At 34.7% G+C, this 17,892-nt stretch overlaps 1 protein-coding gene across 1 annotated transcript in view; it reads left to right on the top strand.

The window, feature by feature from the left end:
• Nucleotides 1-17,892, top strand: part of TMEM135 (transmembrane protein 135) — a 238,509-nt gene that overhangs the window by 52,284 nt on the left and 168,333 nt on the right. Inside the window, exon 4 of the mRNA XM_082844923.1 lies at nt 4,255-4,288. Within this exon, the coding sequence (XP_082701049.1) occupies nt 4,255-4,288 (34 nt within the window). The remainder of the gene's footprint in view (nt 1-4,254; nt 4,289-17,892) is intronic.

Below are 17,892 nucleotides of genomic sequence, written 5' to 3'. Positions count from 1 at the left end.
AGTTTACCTTATCCATTCTTATACCTTAAAGAAGTATTTTATACTCTTCTAAAACATTCTGACAGATGAAATCTATTATATTTTGAAAGACTTTCTGAAATGATTAAATAGCATCTCTTGGTAACCATTACAATGTTTAAGAACAATCACTTTGTTTTTCTTTAATCTCTAATTTCTCCTTATCCATAGAACACAGAACACACATATTATATATATATATACATAGAAGATATAAATATTTAGAATTTAGAGGTTACACCATTCTTTCTGTATTCTGTAGTGACCTTAGTTATGAAATGTGTTATATACAGTATCATTCAGAAGTTTGAGAAAGTTAGCTAAAGAATATTTACACTAAAGTTTCCAGAAAAAAAGCATTATTGTTCATCTGATGAGACAGAATAATGTCATTAGAAGATAATCCTTGGAATTTCAGTAGAATGTGAGGATACCTTTTAATCTACTGAGATGTTAAGAAAATTTAATTATTTTAATATTTTCCCACAGGAGTAGTGATACTCTGATTACAAAGAGTTAGTTCTTACAGCAGTGGTTCTTAATACTTTTTTAGATAGTACCCTTTGATGTGCACACCCACTTACATTTTTCATGCAAGTTTAAAAGATTCACCCCCTTTCCCCATCAAAAAAAAAGAAAAGAAAAAAAAAGAAGCTTATCTGTAGTTTAAAGAAATACTCGACTAACTTTAGACTGCTTATTCACTGAGCTTCACCAGTCTTCTAATCTAGTGATTCTCAGCAGAATGGGAGTATTTGTGTATCAGAGTCTCCTGTGAAGTTTAAAAAGTTATTGTTCTCCTTGCCGCAGCCCTTCCTCTAGGCCACCTTTTGTTCTAATTGGCACCTCCCCCTTCCCCATCACTGTTGTAAGCAGTGTTTTATAATATATAACTTGGTTTCCAGAGGGAATTTATGCACTAGGAAGGGAGTGACTTGTTTGTCTTCAGACATAGGCTAGATACAGTCAAGTGTTAAATAAAATTGGTATTTAATTAGCTTATCTATTTCCTATGATACCGAACATCTCCGGAGAAGTGTTAAAATAAATCACTGTTCTCATATTCTAACCTACCAAGTTGACATTGGAACGGAGGTTAAAGACGTACCAGGTAAAGGCACCAAAAAGAGTCTGGCTATGAAATCCAACATATCATGCCCATCACAGGCATTGCCCTCTCATTCTTGAGGCTATTAGCTTTGGGTTGGAATTCAGATAAAGCTGGGAAGGAGGTGATCTTCCTCATTGTTTGGGAAGGATAAATTGAAACTTGAGACCAGAATAGGACATAATCTAATAATGATGCATCCTCAGTTTTTCCCAGTAGTAAGAATGCGTCAAGGCTTTGTTCATCCTCATCACACAGAAGCCTGCTAGGACAGCATATTAAACAAGTCAGTGAATTTTAGAATTGAAAGGTAACTTAGGACTTCCCTCGTGGCGCAGTGGTTAAGAATCCGCCTGCCAATGCAGGGCACACGGTTTCGAGCCCTGGTCGGGGAAGATCCCACATGCCGCGGAGCAACTAAGCCCATGCACCACAACTACTGAGCCTGTGCTCTAGAGCCCGCAAGCCACAACTACTGAGCCCATGTGCCACAACTACGGAAGCCCGCGCACCTAGAGCCCGTGCTTCGCAATGAGAAGCCCGTGCACCAAAACGAAGAGTAGCCCCCGCTCGCCTCAACTAGAGAAAAGCCCGCGTGCAGCAACAAAGACCCAGTGTAGCTAAAAATAAATAAATTAAAAAAAAAGGAAAGGTAACTTAGTAATGTAAAGATTTTCTGCTGTAGAAGCAGTGCATTGGAAAGAACGTGAAACTGGAGTCAGACGAACTTGCTTTTTGCTGCTTTTGTATTTTTAAGGAAACCACTTCTTTGATTCTTGGTTTTCAATAGAGTGAGGGCAGTAGTATCTGTGTTACACTTCATAGAACTAGTGAGAGGATAAAATCTGATTTCAAAATATTAATTATACCTTGTAAATTATTAAATTTTATACAAATGTATGACAAACAGATCACGTCTTTGCTTGCTAATAAATTAGTATCATTAATTGGCCCTCGCTCTGTCTGGTGGCTATCTTTTGTGATTATATTTCTATAATACATGTTTATAATGTGTTCCTTTTTATAAAACTGGGTTCCTAGAAACACCTTGCTTAGTAATTCTACCATTTGCTTAGTGTCTATAGATGCCAGGTACTATTATTGCAGGTCTGTGAAAATGTAAAGGTTAACAAGATAATCTTTGCTCAGTAAAGGTAAACAGTTATAGATGGAAGCTAGTGATGATTCTGGAGCTGGATTACTGTTAATATTAGAGGCAGAATGAGATTACTGGAACAAATGTTTTTAAAGATAGCATCATACATTAGTTCATTTCATAATGAAAAGTATTTTCAGGGACTACCACTGAAATTACAGAAATATTTTTATTTTGGTTTTTGTAATGAAGAATATTATTTTTTTCTTCGTACGTAACCAGCTGTTGGTAAGAATAGGTATCACTTGAGAAGGATTGAACTTTTCTGTGTATGTGTGACTCTTGGATGATGATGTTACCCTAACTTTTCTTGATATAATTTATTTAAAATAAGTACTATTAGAACATCTTTGATTTAGAATTTGGTAGGAACTAATAAGCTTGGTAAGGTTTAGTGAGAACAATTTCAATTCGTATGTACAGTCATAGAAAAGAAGAGCTGAAAGGGACCTTACAGATCATCTTATCACTGATTCTGAAACACTTTTTTAGAAGGTCAGTAGACTTGTCTTTTTCTGCTGAGGTGCATTAGGACCTGCTGAAGAGGGACATTGCTGGGGGGGGGTGTGGCCCAGTGGGTATGCCTAGACCGCCTCCTCCTTTCAACCAGGGTGGCCCAATGATATGTTTTATATATTGCTGATAAATGTAAGTTTTTTTCTTTAAGTAGTTTTTATGTTTGAAAATGTAAGTTAGATAACTAGTTTTGTTCCCTTATTTTTATGACAAAATTACAGGGTACCAGAGAATTAAAGTTAACTGGAACCCTGATTTCAGAACTTCACTTCAGCATTGTTCACTTATATCGTACTGCCTCCATGTGGCTTTAGTAAATTAAAAATCCTATTAAGCCAAGTTAAATGATGAGCAGTCAAGACTTTGTATGACTGGATCTGACATCAAGAAGATTTGATTGATGATGTTAATATCAAGACCTGGCATGATATTTAAGTGAAAGTGATTTGATATTTTTGCTTCTTTTATATATAAAGTAGTAGTTTCTTTGAGTTCTAAAAAAATGTTCATCATTGAAACTCAAATAAGTTTTTCTAATTTTCAGAGTTTATTATTTGAACTCTGCCCTTGAACTCTTAAAACATTAAAGACCTCTTTCGTAGAGGATAGGATATGGTTCATTTATGGCCTCATGTGCAGATAAGTTAAATAAAGTGATTAAGGGCATAAAATTGTTCTTATCTTTGAGTTTCTAGATGAATTCTCATTAAGTAAGAGTAAATATGTATTTAGTAAATATGCAGTTTTTCTGTAAAGTGAGTGTTTGTAGAGCTTTTGTTTGTCCTTTGGCATTAGAGAATTAACTTACTGCCTGACTTTTCACTTAACAATGAAATTAAAACAAGGTGATTTGTATGATTTGTAATGGCATCTAATGAACAGTTGCATTGTGTGTGAAACAAATAGAAGATCTGTTTGTTAAAAAATAAATATGCATTTAGTTAAAATTGATATGGCCTTGACATTTTTGGCAAGATGAATTTGTTAGGATTCTTCCTTAAATTTAGAATTCTCTAGCATAAACATAGAATAATAGCAAATTGTACCTCTCTTCCTATTAAAAAATAATAAGATATTAGTAGTTTTAAAAATTGAGATGTAATTGACATATAACATTATATTAGTTTCAGGTGAACAATATAATAATTAGATATTGGTGTATATTGCAAAATGATTATCACAGTAAGTCTAGTTAACAATTACTACGCAATAGTAATTTTAAAGAATTTTAATTAACGAGTATTAAACAGAATGTTTAATGACTGCAGATTAGAATGACTTGTAGAATCTATTTACAGCCAACTATTAGGGTACTGAAAACTTAGATCAGCATAATCTATCCCTTTTCCACAACTTCTGGTAATTGTTTTGGTAGATTTCTAAAAAAATGATAAAGTGATTATTAAGTCAAATTGATGGTTAGTCTCACGCTGTCTCTTCTTAAAATTATTTGCAGGAGAGGGCTGCTCACAATTTATATGGCCAACTTGGTGAGTAATTCTTTTTTTTTTGCTTTCAAGGTTTTTCCATGTACTTTTTAACCTTTTTTTGTTTGTTCTTTTGAATCAAGTTCCCTTAAAAAAAAAGAAAGAAAGAAAACCTACTTAAATTTGAGAATATTTTCTGTCTCTGTTTTAAAGGATAGACTTAAATTTTTAAAATAGCTTTGATGCTCTCTGGTTTATTCCTGTCATATATGACTGAATTGCACTTACTTCAGGAGGAAGATGATTCACGGCCCTGTGTCCTTCATGACTCTTTTTTCCTTAAAGATTAGATCTTCATCTTTGATAGGGTATATATCTATATCTGTATATGTCTCGCTATATATCTTTAACTTCATTTCATACTCTGCTTCTATTGCTAACTTCTTGTGGCAAAAAAGATTTAAGGATGAGCTTTTATGATGCACAGTTTTCTTGGAATCAGAATAGCATTCATTCTATCTAAATACTGAATATATTTAATACTATAATTAGCTAGGCTTCTAAATTTCTAAGTTTTCAGAATTGAAATTAATGTTGTCTAGTCTGATATTTACTGTAAATATATAATCAAGGTTATATGCTTTTCATTGTCAAGTTCATATTTTAAAAACATATTTGTATTAAAACATTTTAAAGTTGTTTAATGGAATTGATAGGCGACATTGAAAAATTCAACTATGGAAAGATGAATTAATTATGTGTTTACCTAAGGATAGGTTTTTGAATTTTGTAACAAGGGAATGTAGTTCAGGGTTGTATTCAGCAACTTATTTCAGTTTCAAAATGTTTAATTTTTGCTCTGTTCTTATCATGTGTCAGTTACTGTGCTATATGCTGGAAGGCAAGATGAAGACAGTCCTTGTACTTACAGAGTTTGCTGTCTAGTGGAAAAGTCACAATAGAAATAATGTTTGAAAAGGACTGGAAGATGAATTATAGGGTGCTGTGGAAACCATAATAGTAGCACCAAACTATGCTAGGTGCTGCTTTCCTTTCTGATTTTGTAAAAAACTTAAAAATATTACATCTGCATGCTAGAATAGATATGAGTTTTAATGCATTTTTTTTCTTTTAGTCATACACATGCTTTTCTATACTACCACATGGTGATACTTTAATACTGAAATACTATATGTATTTACACATTTATCTTAAATTCTAAGTAAATTTCGACAAACTTTTTTTGTGTTGCCTTGTTTAGATTGGAAATTCCTGGAGAGAAGATATTTGATTTTGATTAATATAATCAATGTTGGAAAATGCCCTAAAAATACTGTATATTTTAAGGTTAAACTTTTTATTTTGAAATAATCATAGGTTCATATGCAGTTGTAAGAAATAATAGATCTCATGTTACTCTCTACCCAGTTTCCCTTAATAGTATTATTTTACAAAACTGTAGTAGTATCAAAATTAGGATATTTACATTGATATTTACTGTAGTCAAGATAGAGAACATTTCCTTCACAGGGATCCTTCATGCTGCCCTTTTGTAGCTACATTTACTTCCCTCTGACCCTTACCTCCCATTCCTCAACCTCTGGCAACCATTAATTTATTCTTTATTTCTGTAATTTTTTAAATTCTATAATCATTTCAAGAATGATGTATAAATAGAATTATATAGTACATACTATTTGTCATTAGCTGTTTTCACTCAACGTAATTCTCTGGAGATTCAAGTTGTTCGGTATATCAGTAGCTCATTCCTTTTTATTGCTGAGTAGTATATCATGGTATGGCTGTACTAATTTATTTAACTATTCACCCATTGAAGAACATCTGGCTTGTTTCCAGTTTTTGGCTGTTACAAATAAAGCCGCTATAGATGTTCATGTGCAGGTTTTTGTGTGAACATGAGTTTTTATTTCTCTGGGATAAATGCCCAGAAGTGTAGGTGCCAGGTTGTATGGTAGTTGAATGTTTAGTTTTTAAAGAAACTGATAAACTGTTTTCCAGAGTGGCTGTACTATGTTGCTTTGATAGTGTTCCCAATTTAGAATAAACCTTTGAATCTCTCGATCTTTCTAAATGGGAAACTTTTTGTGTTAACTTAACATTAACATTTGTCTGTTAAGTAGATTTGTACTTTTTATGTCCAGATTAATAAATGTCAGTATTAGGCAAGTTTTTCAGAAAGTGCAAAATACGAATTGGTCTTTTATCTTTTGTCAGCCAGGGTCTGTAATTTAAAAATTTAATGAGGTCAAAGGCTTTTACACATGGATTTTTGACTATGTCCAAAGGAAATGAATTTGTACATGATACATTCTGGATACTAATGATAGTCTTAGTATCTTCATCGTCCCTTCCTCTGAATAGAGCCTTTTATTTATACTATTGCTGTATAACTATTACTTAACTAAGAGGGTGGTTAGTGCAGAATAGGTAAGAAATACTTTCAGAGACTGAGTTTAACCTTAAGAAATAACTTTGTTCTGTAACTCTATTATGTTGCTCACTAGACTAAGTTGAGCTTGTTGGATTATTTTAACATCAACGACAAAATTTCTAAATGTTGGGAGGTTTTATTTTAAGAAAATTATACATTGTATTTAGGTATGTGTTTCTGATTTGGAAAGTAGAGAAAAACATGAAGAAGAAAGTAAAAATCATCTGTAGCTTTACTGTGTAGTAATTACTAACATTTTAGTGTTTATTTCTTTATTCCCTTCCCTTTCCTCCAGTGTACCTATATAAATACACAAACATAGATGCACATTCACATTACACATTATATACCTGTTAAAAAAAAATTGGGAGCATACTGTTTTGTGACTTTTGTTACTATGCCGTATAGTTTTGATTGCTTATGATATTAAATAATCATTTTTTGAGGGTGTAATCCTACCTTTTCACATACTTCTTGGTTATATTTTCATTATATTGGGTTGATTTTATACATATACACATATATACAGTCCTACTCAAAATGTTGGGTGACAGTAAAATACTCTTTAGTTAGTAATAATATCATTTTGTTAGTTTTGGCTGTGACAGTTACCCACTCCTTATTTTGGTCAGGAAATTTCAAAGGCATTGCTATGCCTTTGAGTGAATACCTGATAGAAAAATATGCAAAACTGGTTTCGTATTACCTTTATCATCTTTGTCTTTATTTTTATCAGTGAACACTTATTGAGTGCAGAGCACTTTGTTATGTATTTGGACACAAATATAGCCATTATTCTGTCCTTGAAATTAATTTAGTTGAGGGAATAAGGTATATCTAGATTTGGATTTAAAATGAATAGGTAATAAATAGTCCAAGATAGTATATTCATGTCCAATATATGATTAGACAGTACAGTCTTTAGAACTGTAGAAAAGGGAGTTATCTTTGGGCTGGGGAAATCAGAGAAGATTTTGTGAATTACGTGGGACCTGAACCTTGAAGAAAGGAGAGGAATTGGAGGTAGCTCCATCTTAGAGATGTGTCACTGGTGATCACAGGACAAAATTGTTGCCTTTCCAAGGATTGCCAAGTTGAGGCCAAGGTTTAGGAACAAAAAAAAAGAATAAGCAACATTTGCTGAGTATCTACTCTGTTAGGCACTGTTGGTGAAATGGGGGTTACCAAAATAAACAAGGTATAGTCCCTGCTTCCGAGGACCCTATATTTTACTGAGGGAGAGAGAGATGTAAGCCTTATCTCTGTTTTTTTAGCATTGATAGTTGTCTCAAAACAGAAAACAGGACAGTGTTTATACTATGTAGTTGTGAATATATGCTCTGTTTATGTTAGTGTTGTAGGGGGCAGGTAGAGAGCTACATACTCTAAATAAGGGACATCTCTATTAATGCTTTTGTTATTATAAGATCTTCCCTTGGGCTACTCTTATTACTCATGATGTATATCAGGAAGCCCTGGTAAGTCTCAGTTATTAGACTTAAGTAATTTATAGCCTTAGCTATAAATGTCATAAATTATAATTAAACTAGCAGTTTTAAAGACTACAAAGTCTTACAATTTAATATAATTTAATTAATATCCATGTGAAAATGTCATTGATTTCTTGTTCTATGTTAGCAAATTTTAGAAAGAAAAGTGTACAATTTTAAAAATTGTGTAATTTTTTAAGATTTTTAGCATTGTTAGATAATTAGTTATTAAAGGGCAAAATGTATAAAAGGTACACAGAAAAGGTATGAAATAAAGAATTAAATATTTTCTCTAGCATTTGCCCAAGATATGGCTAGAAGATGATGGAAGTGTTTTCCTGGGGCTAATATGCCAGAGCCAATTACCCACAAGAACATAAGCTGCTAGCATTCAACTTTGCCACAGTATGATTTAAAGGAGAATAAATAAAAGTTTGCATTTACATGATTTCCCTTTATTTCGTTGGTTGTAACAATGACTGAGGATTCCCGTTTTTCAAAATTTATCATTTGCTGCTAACAGTTATTTAGGATGTGCTGTCAAGTTCTAGTTCATTTCTGTTTCATTTAATTATAACTTATGACATTAAAAAATCTTTCTATGTTAACTCCCTTTGAAAACTTCTCTCTGCAGTTTGCTTTATGCCACCAAGCATTCAACAATGCATGCATTTTCAAATTGTAAACATATACCTACAGGCTTGTCTCTAGCATTTGTTTTTTAATTTTGGACATGCAGTGTCTTTGATTAAAACATCTGTATTTGATTTTTCAAACATAAGGTTTGAAAATGTTGATTCATAAGTTTTCTTGTAAGACCACTTCAATTTAATTAGATCCAGCAGGTATTGATTATACATCAGCTATGCTAGGCACATGAAGATACAAAAGAAATACAATACGGATTGTAAGCTAGTTGGAGAAATTTGATAGATGAACTCGAAAAATAATAAACTGAAAGTATTAAATTCAAAAAACGATTATAAATACTGTCTCTTAAATTGCTCCCCTAAGCCTTCCTTTTGCAGCAAATGACATCAACCATCCATCCAGTTGCTCAGGCCAGAAACTTAGGAGTTTTAACTCTTTTCTTCACCTTATACTCGGTCCAATCCATTGTAAAATCTTATTCTACTTCAAAAGTATACTCTGGATCTTACAGTGACTCATTTACCTACACAGTTATAACCAGAATCTGAGCCCTAACACCTCTTGCCTGAGCTGTCTGAATAGCCTGAATGGTTTACATCCTCCCACTCCTGTCGTCTTATGTAGTCTGTTTTCCACATAGCAGTCAGAGTCATTGGGAATACAAATTAGAGCTTATTGATCTTCTGCTTAAAGTTCAGAAAAACCGTCCCATCCCACTTCTCACTGCACCCTGGATACAATTAAATGCCTCACAAGGCTGCTACCTCTCTGACTTCATCTACTTTCTTCTCATTCTTTACACTGGATTTCTTTTTGTCTGTAGACTACTTGAAGCTTATTAGTCCTTTACAGCCTTACCACTTGCTTTTTGTTTGTTTGTTTTTTTGCTTGGAAATCTTTTTCCCTAGGTTTTTCTTGGCTAGTATCTTCTCCTTATACGGTTCTTAACCCATTGTTACATCCTGAGAGAGGCCTTCCTTTCCTATCGTAGTTAAAGCAGCTTCACCTCACCTCTCTAACTCGTAATCTTTTTCATGGCACATATAAGTAAATTAAATTTTAAAATTAAATTTTCTTATTTGTTGTCATTCTTCCCTCACTGTATATAAGCTGCTTAAGGGCAAGAATTCTTGCTTATTCACTGACATCCCTAGTACCTACAAACAGTGTTTAGAATCATATGCTCAATGAATAATTTTTGAATGAATGGAGATTGAAAGCAAGTACTCTAGAAAATGGGAAAGATGAGAGAGAATGACCCTTCTCTTCTAAGTTGGTGAACATACCTGTGCTTCTTCTTTCCCCACCCCCTTCCATTAGCCTTGAGACCCAAGTTCTTTAAGCCAACCAAATGACCTTGTTTTCCCAAAGGAAGGTAAACAAAACAAAAGGTGGATCTTTCCTCAGCTGAGTTCCTGAGCTAGTAGATTCGTTTGTTGGATGCTTTTTTTTTTAAACCAGAATTAGGGATGCTATTCCTCTCTCTGTTCTTACTCTGTTTCTTTGAGTCACATTGAGGAATGTGCTTCTCGTACCCAATATAACATTGGGCAATGTTGAGCTCTTATCTTCATTTGGTAGAAGCTGAGATACTTTGTTATCCAAGGTGAATAGATTCTTGAAAGTTGTCATGGCCCACTTGATCACAAAGGTAGACACAGAGCATGAAAAGGGGAATTATTAGAGACTCCCTCTTATTTTCTTTTACTGGAAAATTTAATACTGCGTTTTGAAGATCTGTCCATATTGTATTTACTTTGAACTTGACAGCATGTTTTCGAGACCTATGTGTGTTGCTTTATATCCTTCCACTGCATTGCTCTGACTGCTGCATAGTGTGCCAGAATATCCGTCCCCTATATATACCTTATAATAGGTTTATTGAGATATAAATCACATACAATAAAATTTACCCCTTTGGAATTTACATTCCAGTGGTTTTTAGTACATTCACAGAGTTGTGCAACCATTACCACCATCTAGTTCATCTACTACATTTTACTTGTTCATTCTTCCAGTGATGGATTTCCAGATTGCTTCCAGCTCCTCAATATCACAATCAATATGGTGATAGTCATCTTTATACATGACTATTCTGTGAATTTCTCTGGATGTGCATGAATAAAGGCTAAGAAGATGGAGTTTTAGATCCGATACTTTCTGGCAAAAGGACAGAATGGCTCAGAACTTGAGAAAATATCATTATTCTAGTAGTTCATTTGGAGGTAGATTTACTGGTACTTTAGGAAATAATTTTGTCTTGTGCTTCTTTGTCCTGTGTTTCTCTTTCAGTGATTTGATTACTCATCCTAAGGATTTTAGGGTTGGAGGCTGACTTTGAAGCTCGTAGGTACTAAGTGGCTTGAAGGACCACTACAGGGTCAATTAGGCTAAAGGAAAAAAGGGTGCAAATTTTCTTTAGGCATGAGTTTTTATCATAACTACTCTTTATACAGCTTTATTTTCTATTTACCTTGTGAAGATAATATAAAAATATGTCAAAAAATTGAAAGAGGCAAATGTAAACCATTAACAAAAAGCAGATGTGAGGAAGCAGAATTTTACAAAGGAATATAAATAAAAGAGACAAAGGAAGGCAGTGTGTAAGAGAAGAGAATGCAAAATAAAAAACAAATCATATAATAAACATTTGGCTTTTGTTGACACCTGAAGGGTGATGGGGCTCCTCTACTGCTGGGTGCACGTGGTCTGTACTAACACCCCTGGGGGGGGGGGTAGGGGAGCCCAGGCCTATTTTCAGCTGGTGGGGATGAAGGTCCCAGCTCTCTCCTTGGTCTTCCCTGACTCCTCCCCATTGGGGGTATTCGGGTGCCTTGTTACAGCCTTGTGAGGGTGGAAGTCTAGGCTGTCCACTTGGCCATTGTGACGGGGGTTGGGCCACAGTTTTTTCTGAGGTGTTTGGCTGGAGTCGAATGATTATTGTCTGTTTTCATAGGCTGCCCTTTGCCTGGTCCTTTAGGAAGACAGAGAAGGTTTTTATTTGTGCCTAGTAGCATTTCTGGCTTGCCGGTTTTGTTAACTCTAAGACTGGGATATTCAAGGCAGAGAGAAAATCTAGGTACTTACCACCATGTCATTCTTTGGATCACAAGGTCTCTAGATGGTCTGCTGCCTTCTTTCCACCTTTCAGTCTTTAAATATTTGTTTTATATATATAGTGTCCAGGGTTTTTGTAATTAATGGGAGGAATAGGGAAAATATGTATACCTGATCTTCACAGAAGTGGAAGTCCTTCACATATAATTTTTGTATATTAGTCAGAAATAATCAAGTACACAAGGGAACAAAGCACCAAGATCAAGATCTGACAGAAACAATAAACAACAGAAGCAGACCTACAGAGACTTCGTGTGTTGGAATTATCTGGAAGTGTAAAAACAAGTGTGTTTAAATGTTTAATGTAATTGACAACTTCTGATTCAGGCCAAATTAGAATAACAGGGAACAGATTTACTCTTCTGCCCAAAACAACAAAAATCCAGACAAAATAAATGAAACAACAGTTTTCAAGACATTGTACGTTAATCAATGAAGGACTGTGATCCGTGAAAGATTAGAAGCTAGTGAGATGAGTCCTGTGATTGCTTGGCTTACTACCTGGAGAGCATTTCTGGGCCATGGAGCAGGGTTGTTGAACTGAGGCAGAGCCTGGCTATATCCCAGAGTTGACAAGGCATAGCTAGGAGTCCAAGGAGACCAGAGTTTGCATGTAGTGGAGGAGAAAGGTAGAGAATTCCAGAGGGATACAGAGGGTCCCAATGAGTACTCAACTCAGTTTTGATAAGTGAATGCATGAGAAGAAACTACCTGAGGCTGGGGAAAGAACCAGAAAAACCCACTAGAGGGAAGAATCCTCTGAGCTCATGCAGGACTAGGAATAGTTGCTGTTCCTACCACTTAGAGTAGAAAATTTCATAATTCACAGGGCATTGGGAAGACTGCTTAGAAGGATTTTACCTCAATGTGGGGCACAAGTTAGTCCTACACTAAACACTGCTCTGGCCCCAAATTGGGGAAAAAAAAAAAAAAAAAAAGCAAGGCCTGAAAGGATCTGAGTCCCAAAACAAACCTAATCTAAATAAAATTTATGGGAGTACAAAAATATACAGCACCCAACAAGGTAAAATTTATAATGTCTGTCATACAATAAAATATTACTAGGCATGAAAAGGGTCAGGAAATATGACCCATAATGATGAGAAAAACCAGTCATTTGAAATCAACGCAGAAGTGATACCTGTGATAGAATTAGTAGACAGGGACATCAAAACAATAATATTTATGGTATTTCATATATTCAGGAAGCTAGGGGAAATATTGAACATGTTTAATAGAGATATGGAAGATATTTTAAAACACCCAAAGTTAACTTTTAGAGATGAAAGCTATAAAATATGAGTGAAAAATACACAGGATAGGATTGATGGCATGTCAGGCCTTGCAGAAGAAAAGATTAGTGAACCCAAAGGCATAGTAATAGAAACTATCAATGAAACATCAAGGGAAAATAAAAAATATGAAGAGAATATTGGTGATCTAATAGGACAACTTGAATTGGCCCAATATGCATACAATTGGAGTCTAAAAGTGAGAGAGAGCGAGAGGGAGGGTCAGGAAAAGCATCTGGAGAAATAATGGCTCAAAATGTCCCAAACTTGATGAAAGCTCTAAACACTGTCATCCAAGAACATAAACAAACCTCAAGCACAAGGAACATGATGGAAATTAATCATATAATAGTCAATTAAACCAATGAGAAAGAGAAAATCTTAAAAGCAGCGAGAGAAAAGAGAAACATTTCATACATATGATTAGAGATTAATGATGACAGCAAATTTATCATTGGGAACAATACATATCAGAAGACAGATAAGCAGCATCTTTAAAGTACTGAAAAAAAAAAACTGTCAATGTAGAATTGTATACCCGGCAAAATATCTTTAGGAAACAAAAGCAAAGTAAAGACTTTTTCAGATATACAAAAACTAAAAGAATTCATCACCAGCAGACCTGTACTAGAGGAAATGTTAAAGTTTGTCAAGAAGTTTTCAGGGAAATAATAGTAGTTGGAAATCTAGGTCTACGCAAAGAAATGAAGAGCACTGGAAATGGTAACTATCTGCATAGATATAAAAGATACTTTTCTTATATATCCCCCTGTAAAAGTGTAATTGACTGGGCTTCCCTGGTGGTGCAGTGGTTGAGAGTCCGCCTGCCGATGCAGGGGACACGGGTTCGTGACCCGGTCCGGGAGGATCCCACATGCCGCAGAGCGGCTGGGCCCGTGAGCCATGGCCGCTGAGCCTGCGCGTCCGGAGCCTGTGCTCCGCGACGGAAGAGGCCACAACAGTGAGAGGCCCGTGTACCGCAAAAACAAAACAAAACAAAACAAAAAGCAAACAAATGAAAAAAGTGTAATTGACTGTAAAAATAATAGCAATGTAGTTTGTGAGGGTTATAACATATGTAAAAGTAAAGTGTTTAACAACAATAATACAGGGTTCAAGAGGGAAGAAATGGAAGTGTAATGTCAGATTTTTATACTTTATGGGACATTGTGTAAATCACTTGAAGGTAGACTGATAATTTTAAGATGTGTATTGTAAACCTCAGATCAACTCAACTATATGTAATCTACAAGAAGCCCCTTTAAAAGTAAAGGGATAAATTTAAAGTAAAACAGGTTAAAAGTAAAAGGTTTGACAAAAGGTATATTATGCTCACTCTAATTAGAAGTAAGCTGGAGTGGTTATATTAACATTGGACATAGTAGATTTCAGAGCAGAGCATATTACCAGAGAAAAAGAGGGTAATTTCATAACAGTAAAGGGGTAAATGAATTAAGAGGACATAATATTTCTAAATGTTTATGCATCTAATAACAGAGCTTCAAAATAAATAAAGCAAAAACTGACAGAACTGCAATGAGAAATATACAAATTCACAATTACACTTGGAGATTACAGCATCCTTCTCTCGATACTTGATATAGAATGTAAAAAGATCATTAAGGATACAGAAGCCTTGAATAACACTATTAACTAACTTGACATCATTGACCTTTACAGAGTATTCTACACAACAGTATGGAGTGAAAATTATTTTCAAGTGTCATCAAAATTTACCATATTCTGGGCTACAAAACAAGTCTCAAAGGATTCAGGTCATATCATACAATTTATTGTTTGGCTTCAGTGGAATTAAATTAGAACCAAAAGGTATCTGAAAATCCCCCAATATTTGAAAACTCATGTACTTCAGAAGATATCAAAAGTGAAGCTAGAAAGTGTTTTGAACTGAATGAAAAAGCAAACATAACATATCAAAATTTGTGAGATATATTTACTGCCTACTTAGAAGGACATTTATAGCATGAAATACCTGTTTAGAAAAATAAAGAAAGGTCTTAAGTCAATGACTTCAGCTTCCAATTAAGAAACTAGAAAAAGAAAAGCAGTTAAACCCAAAGTAAGAGGAAGTAAAGAAATAATAAATATTGGAGTGGAAATAGGTGAAAAAAATATTAAAACCAAAGAAAAAAATCAACATACCCTAAGCTAGTTCTTTGAGAAAATGAATAAAATTAATAAACCTCTAAGCCAGACAGATGAGGAAGAAAAAAGATACAAATTACCAATATCAGGAATGAGAGAGGTGATATCATTATAGATTATACAGGTAGTAAAAGTACGGTAATGTGGTATTTCAAACAAGTTTATGTCCATATATTTGCCAACTTAGGTGAAATGGTTATATTTTTTAAAAGATACAAACCACCAAAACTCACTCAAGAAGAAATATGTAACCTGATCAGCCCTGTATTTACTAAAGAAATTGGATTCATAATTAAAAACCTTTTCCTAAAGAAAATTCCATGCCTTGGTAGCTTCACTGGTGAGTTTTAATAAATATTTAAAGAAGAAGTAATTCTAGTTCTACTTATTCCACTCAAACTGTATCAGAAAGTTAAAGAGAAGTGATCACTTCCATATGCATTCTCTGAGGCCAGCAGAATTTTGATACCAAAACAAGACAAAGACATTATAAGAAAAGGAAACTACAAACTCAGAATCCTTCATGAATTTAGATGTAATAGTCTTCTTTTTTTTTTTATTTCTGTATGTGGGCCTCTCACTGTTGTGGCCTCTCCCGTTGCGGAGCACAGGCTCCGGACGCGCAGGCTCAGCGGCCACGGCTCACGGGCCTAGCTGCTCCGCAGCATATGGGATCTTCCCAGACTGGGGCACGAACCTGTGTCCCCTGCATCGGCAGGCGGACTCTCAACCACTGCGCCACCAGGGAAGCCCTAGATATAATATTCTTAACAAAATTTTAGCAGATCAGTCCAATATTATATTAAAAGAATAATATCATGACCTAGTGAGGTTTAGCCGAGGAATTCAAGTTTAGCTTAACATTCAGAAGTCAATTAATGTAATTGACTTATTAACAGATTAAAAACAAAATCATCTCAATAGAGTCAGAATAAACTTTTGATAAAATTCAATATTCATTTCTCATTAAAATTCTCGTAAAACTAGATCAGTGGTTTTCAGTCAGGAGGAGTGATTTTGTACCCCAGGAGTGATTGATATTGGCAATGTATGGAGATATTCTTGATTCTCATGACTGGGTGAGTACTACTGGCGCTCATCAGTTTGAATCCTGGTTTACTACTTACTACCTTCTGTTTCAGTTTCCTCATCTGTCAAATGAAATAATTAGTATATTATTTTTTTGGTGATTATTATGAAGATTAATTAATGTGGTCCAAGAGGAATAAGAAGCCCTTAAACCTAATATTTCTTTACTGTGATAATCATTCTAATAAATAAGTAACTTAAAGAAATATTTGATTGCACATAGAGCTCTATTTTGGACTGCTTTTTAAGATGTGTGTGTGTGTGTGTGTGTGTGTGTGTGTATGTTATGATAAAATGGGCAACTAATTACAGATACATTTTAAAATTACAGACATTGTTCCAAAAAGGAAATAATATCTGGGTTATTAGCATTGAATAGTCTTTTTTTGTTTGTTTGATTTTTATTTTATTTATTTATTTATTTTTTATTATATTTTATTTTTGGCTGTGTTGGGTTTTCATTGCTGTGTGCGGGCTTTCTCTAGTTGTGGCAGGTGGGGGCTACTCTTCATTGGGGTGCGTGGGCTTCTCATTGTGGTGGCTTCTCTTGTTACGGAGCACAGGCTCTAGGCGCGCAGGCTTCAGGAGTTGTGGCACATGGGCTCAGTAGTTGTGTCACATGGGCTTAGTTGCTCCGCGGCATGTGAGATCTTCCTGGACCAGGGCTCGAACCCGTGTGCCCTGCACTGGCAGCGGATTCTTAACCATTGCGCCACCAGGGAAGTCATTTTCCCTGCATAGTCATTTTCATAATGTGTGATTAGTTTCCCAAAATGCTTGCCTGAAAGCTGATGTGAAGATAGGTTCTGGGACCTGGACCTGCCATAGATGCCTTATTTACTTGAATCTAGGTATTCACTTTGCTAGTTCTGTATTCTTTTACTAAATCTATACTATGCAAATCATTGTTAATGAAGTCTGGAACCATAGCTGTCCTTAACATGGCTCTTGAGTGTATGCAGATCAGCGCTGGGAAGTGGCACTCCCAGCAAGGAAGAAGAAAGAAGAAATGCTGAATTTATTTTTTCCCTTCTCTCTGTTCTCCTTAGATAAGCCAAGAAATATTTGTTGAGGGTATATATATTTTTTGGTCATGAATTTAAAAGGAAATAATGAATGCAGTGTAATTTTTTTAAACCTTTCAGATATTTCATATATGGGTTTACAGTATTTCTTTTTTTTTCTTAAAGAAGCTCTTCAGAGTCTGGGATTTTGTCTTCTATGTCTGTCTTTATAATTTCCTTCAGGAATAACCAGAATGCTTTGTATTTAATGAATAATACCTGCATAGTGTCATGTTTATTGCTTTAATAAATGCTTTTCCCATACTTTTGGCATTTAACATACTGAAACCACCCTGTTAAATAGGCATGATAGCTTTTATTATACCATTTATATATTATGAAAACA

The sequence above is a fragment of the Leucopleurus acutus genome (genome assembly GCF_964270905.1).
Source record: "Leucopleurus acutus genome assembly, chromosome: 8".
Classification (NCBI taxonomy): domain Eukaryota; kingdom Metazoa; phylum Chordata; class Mammalia; order Artiodactyla; family Delphinidae; genus Leucopleurus; species Leucopleurus acutus.
This window is presented reverse-complemented; position numbering and strand designations above follow the sequence as displayed.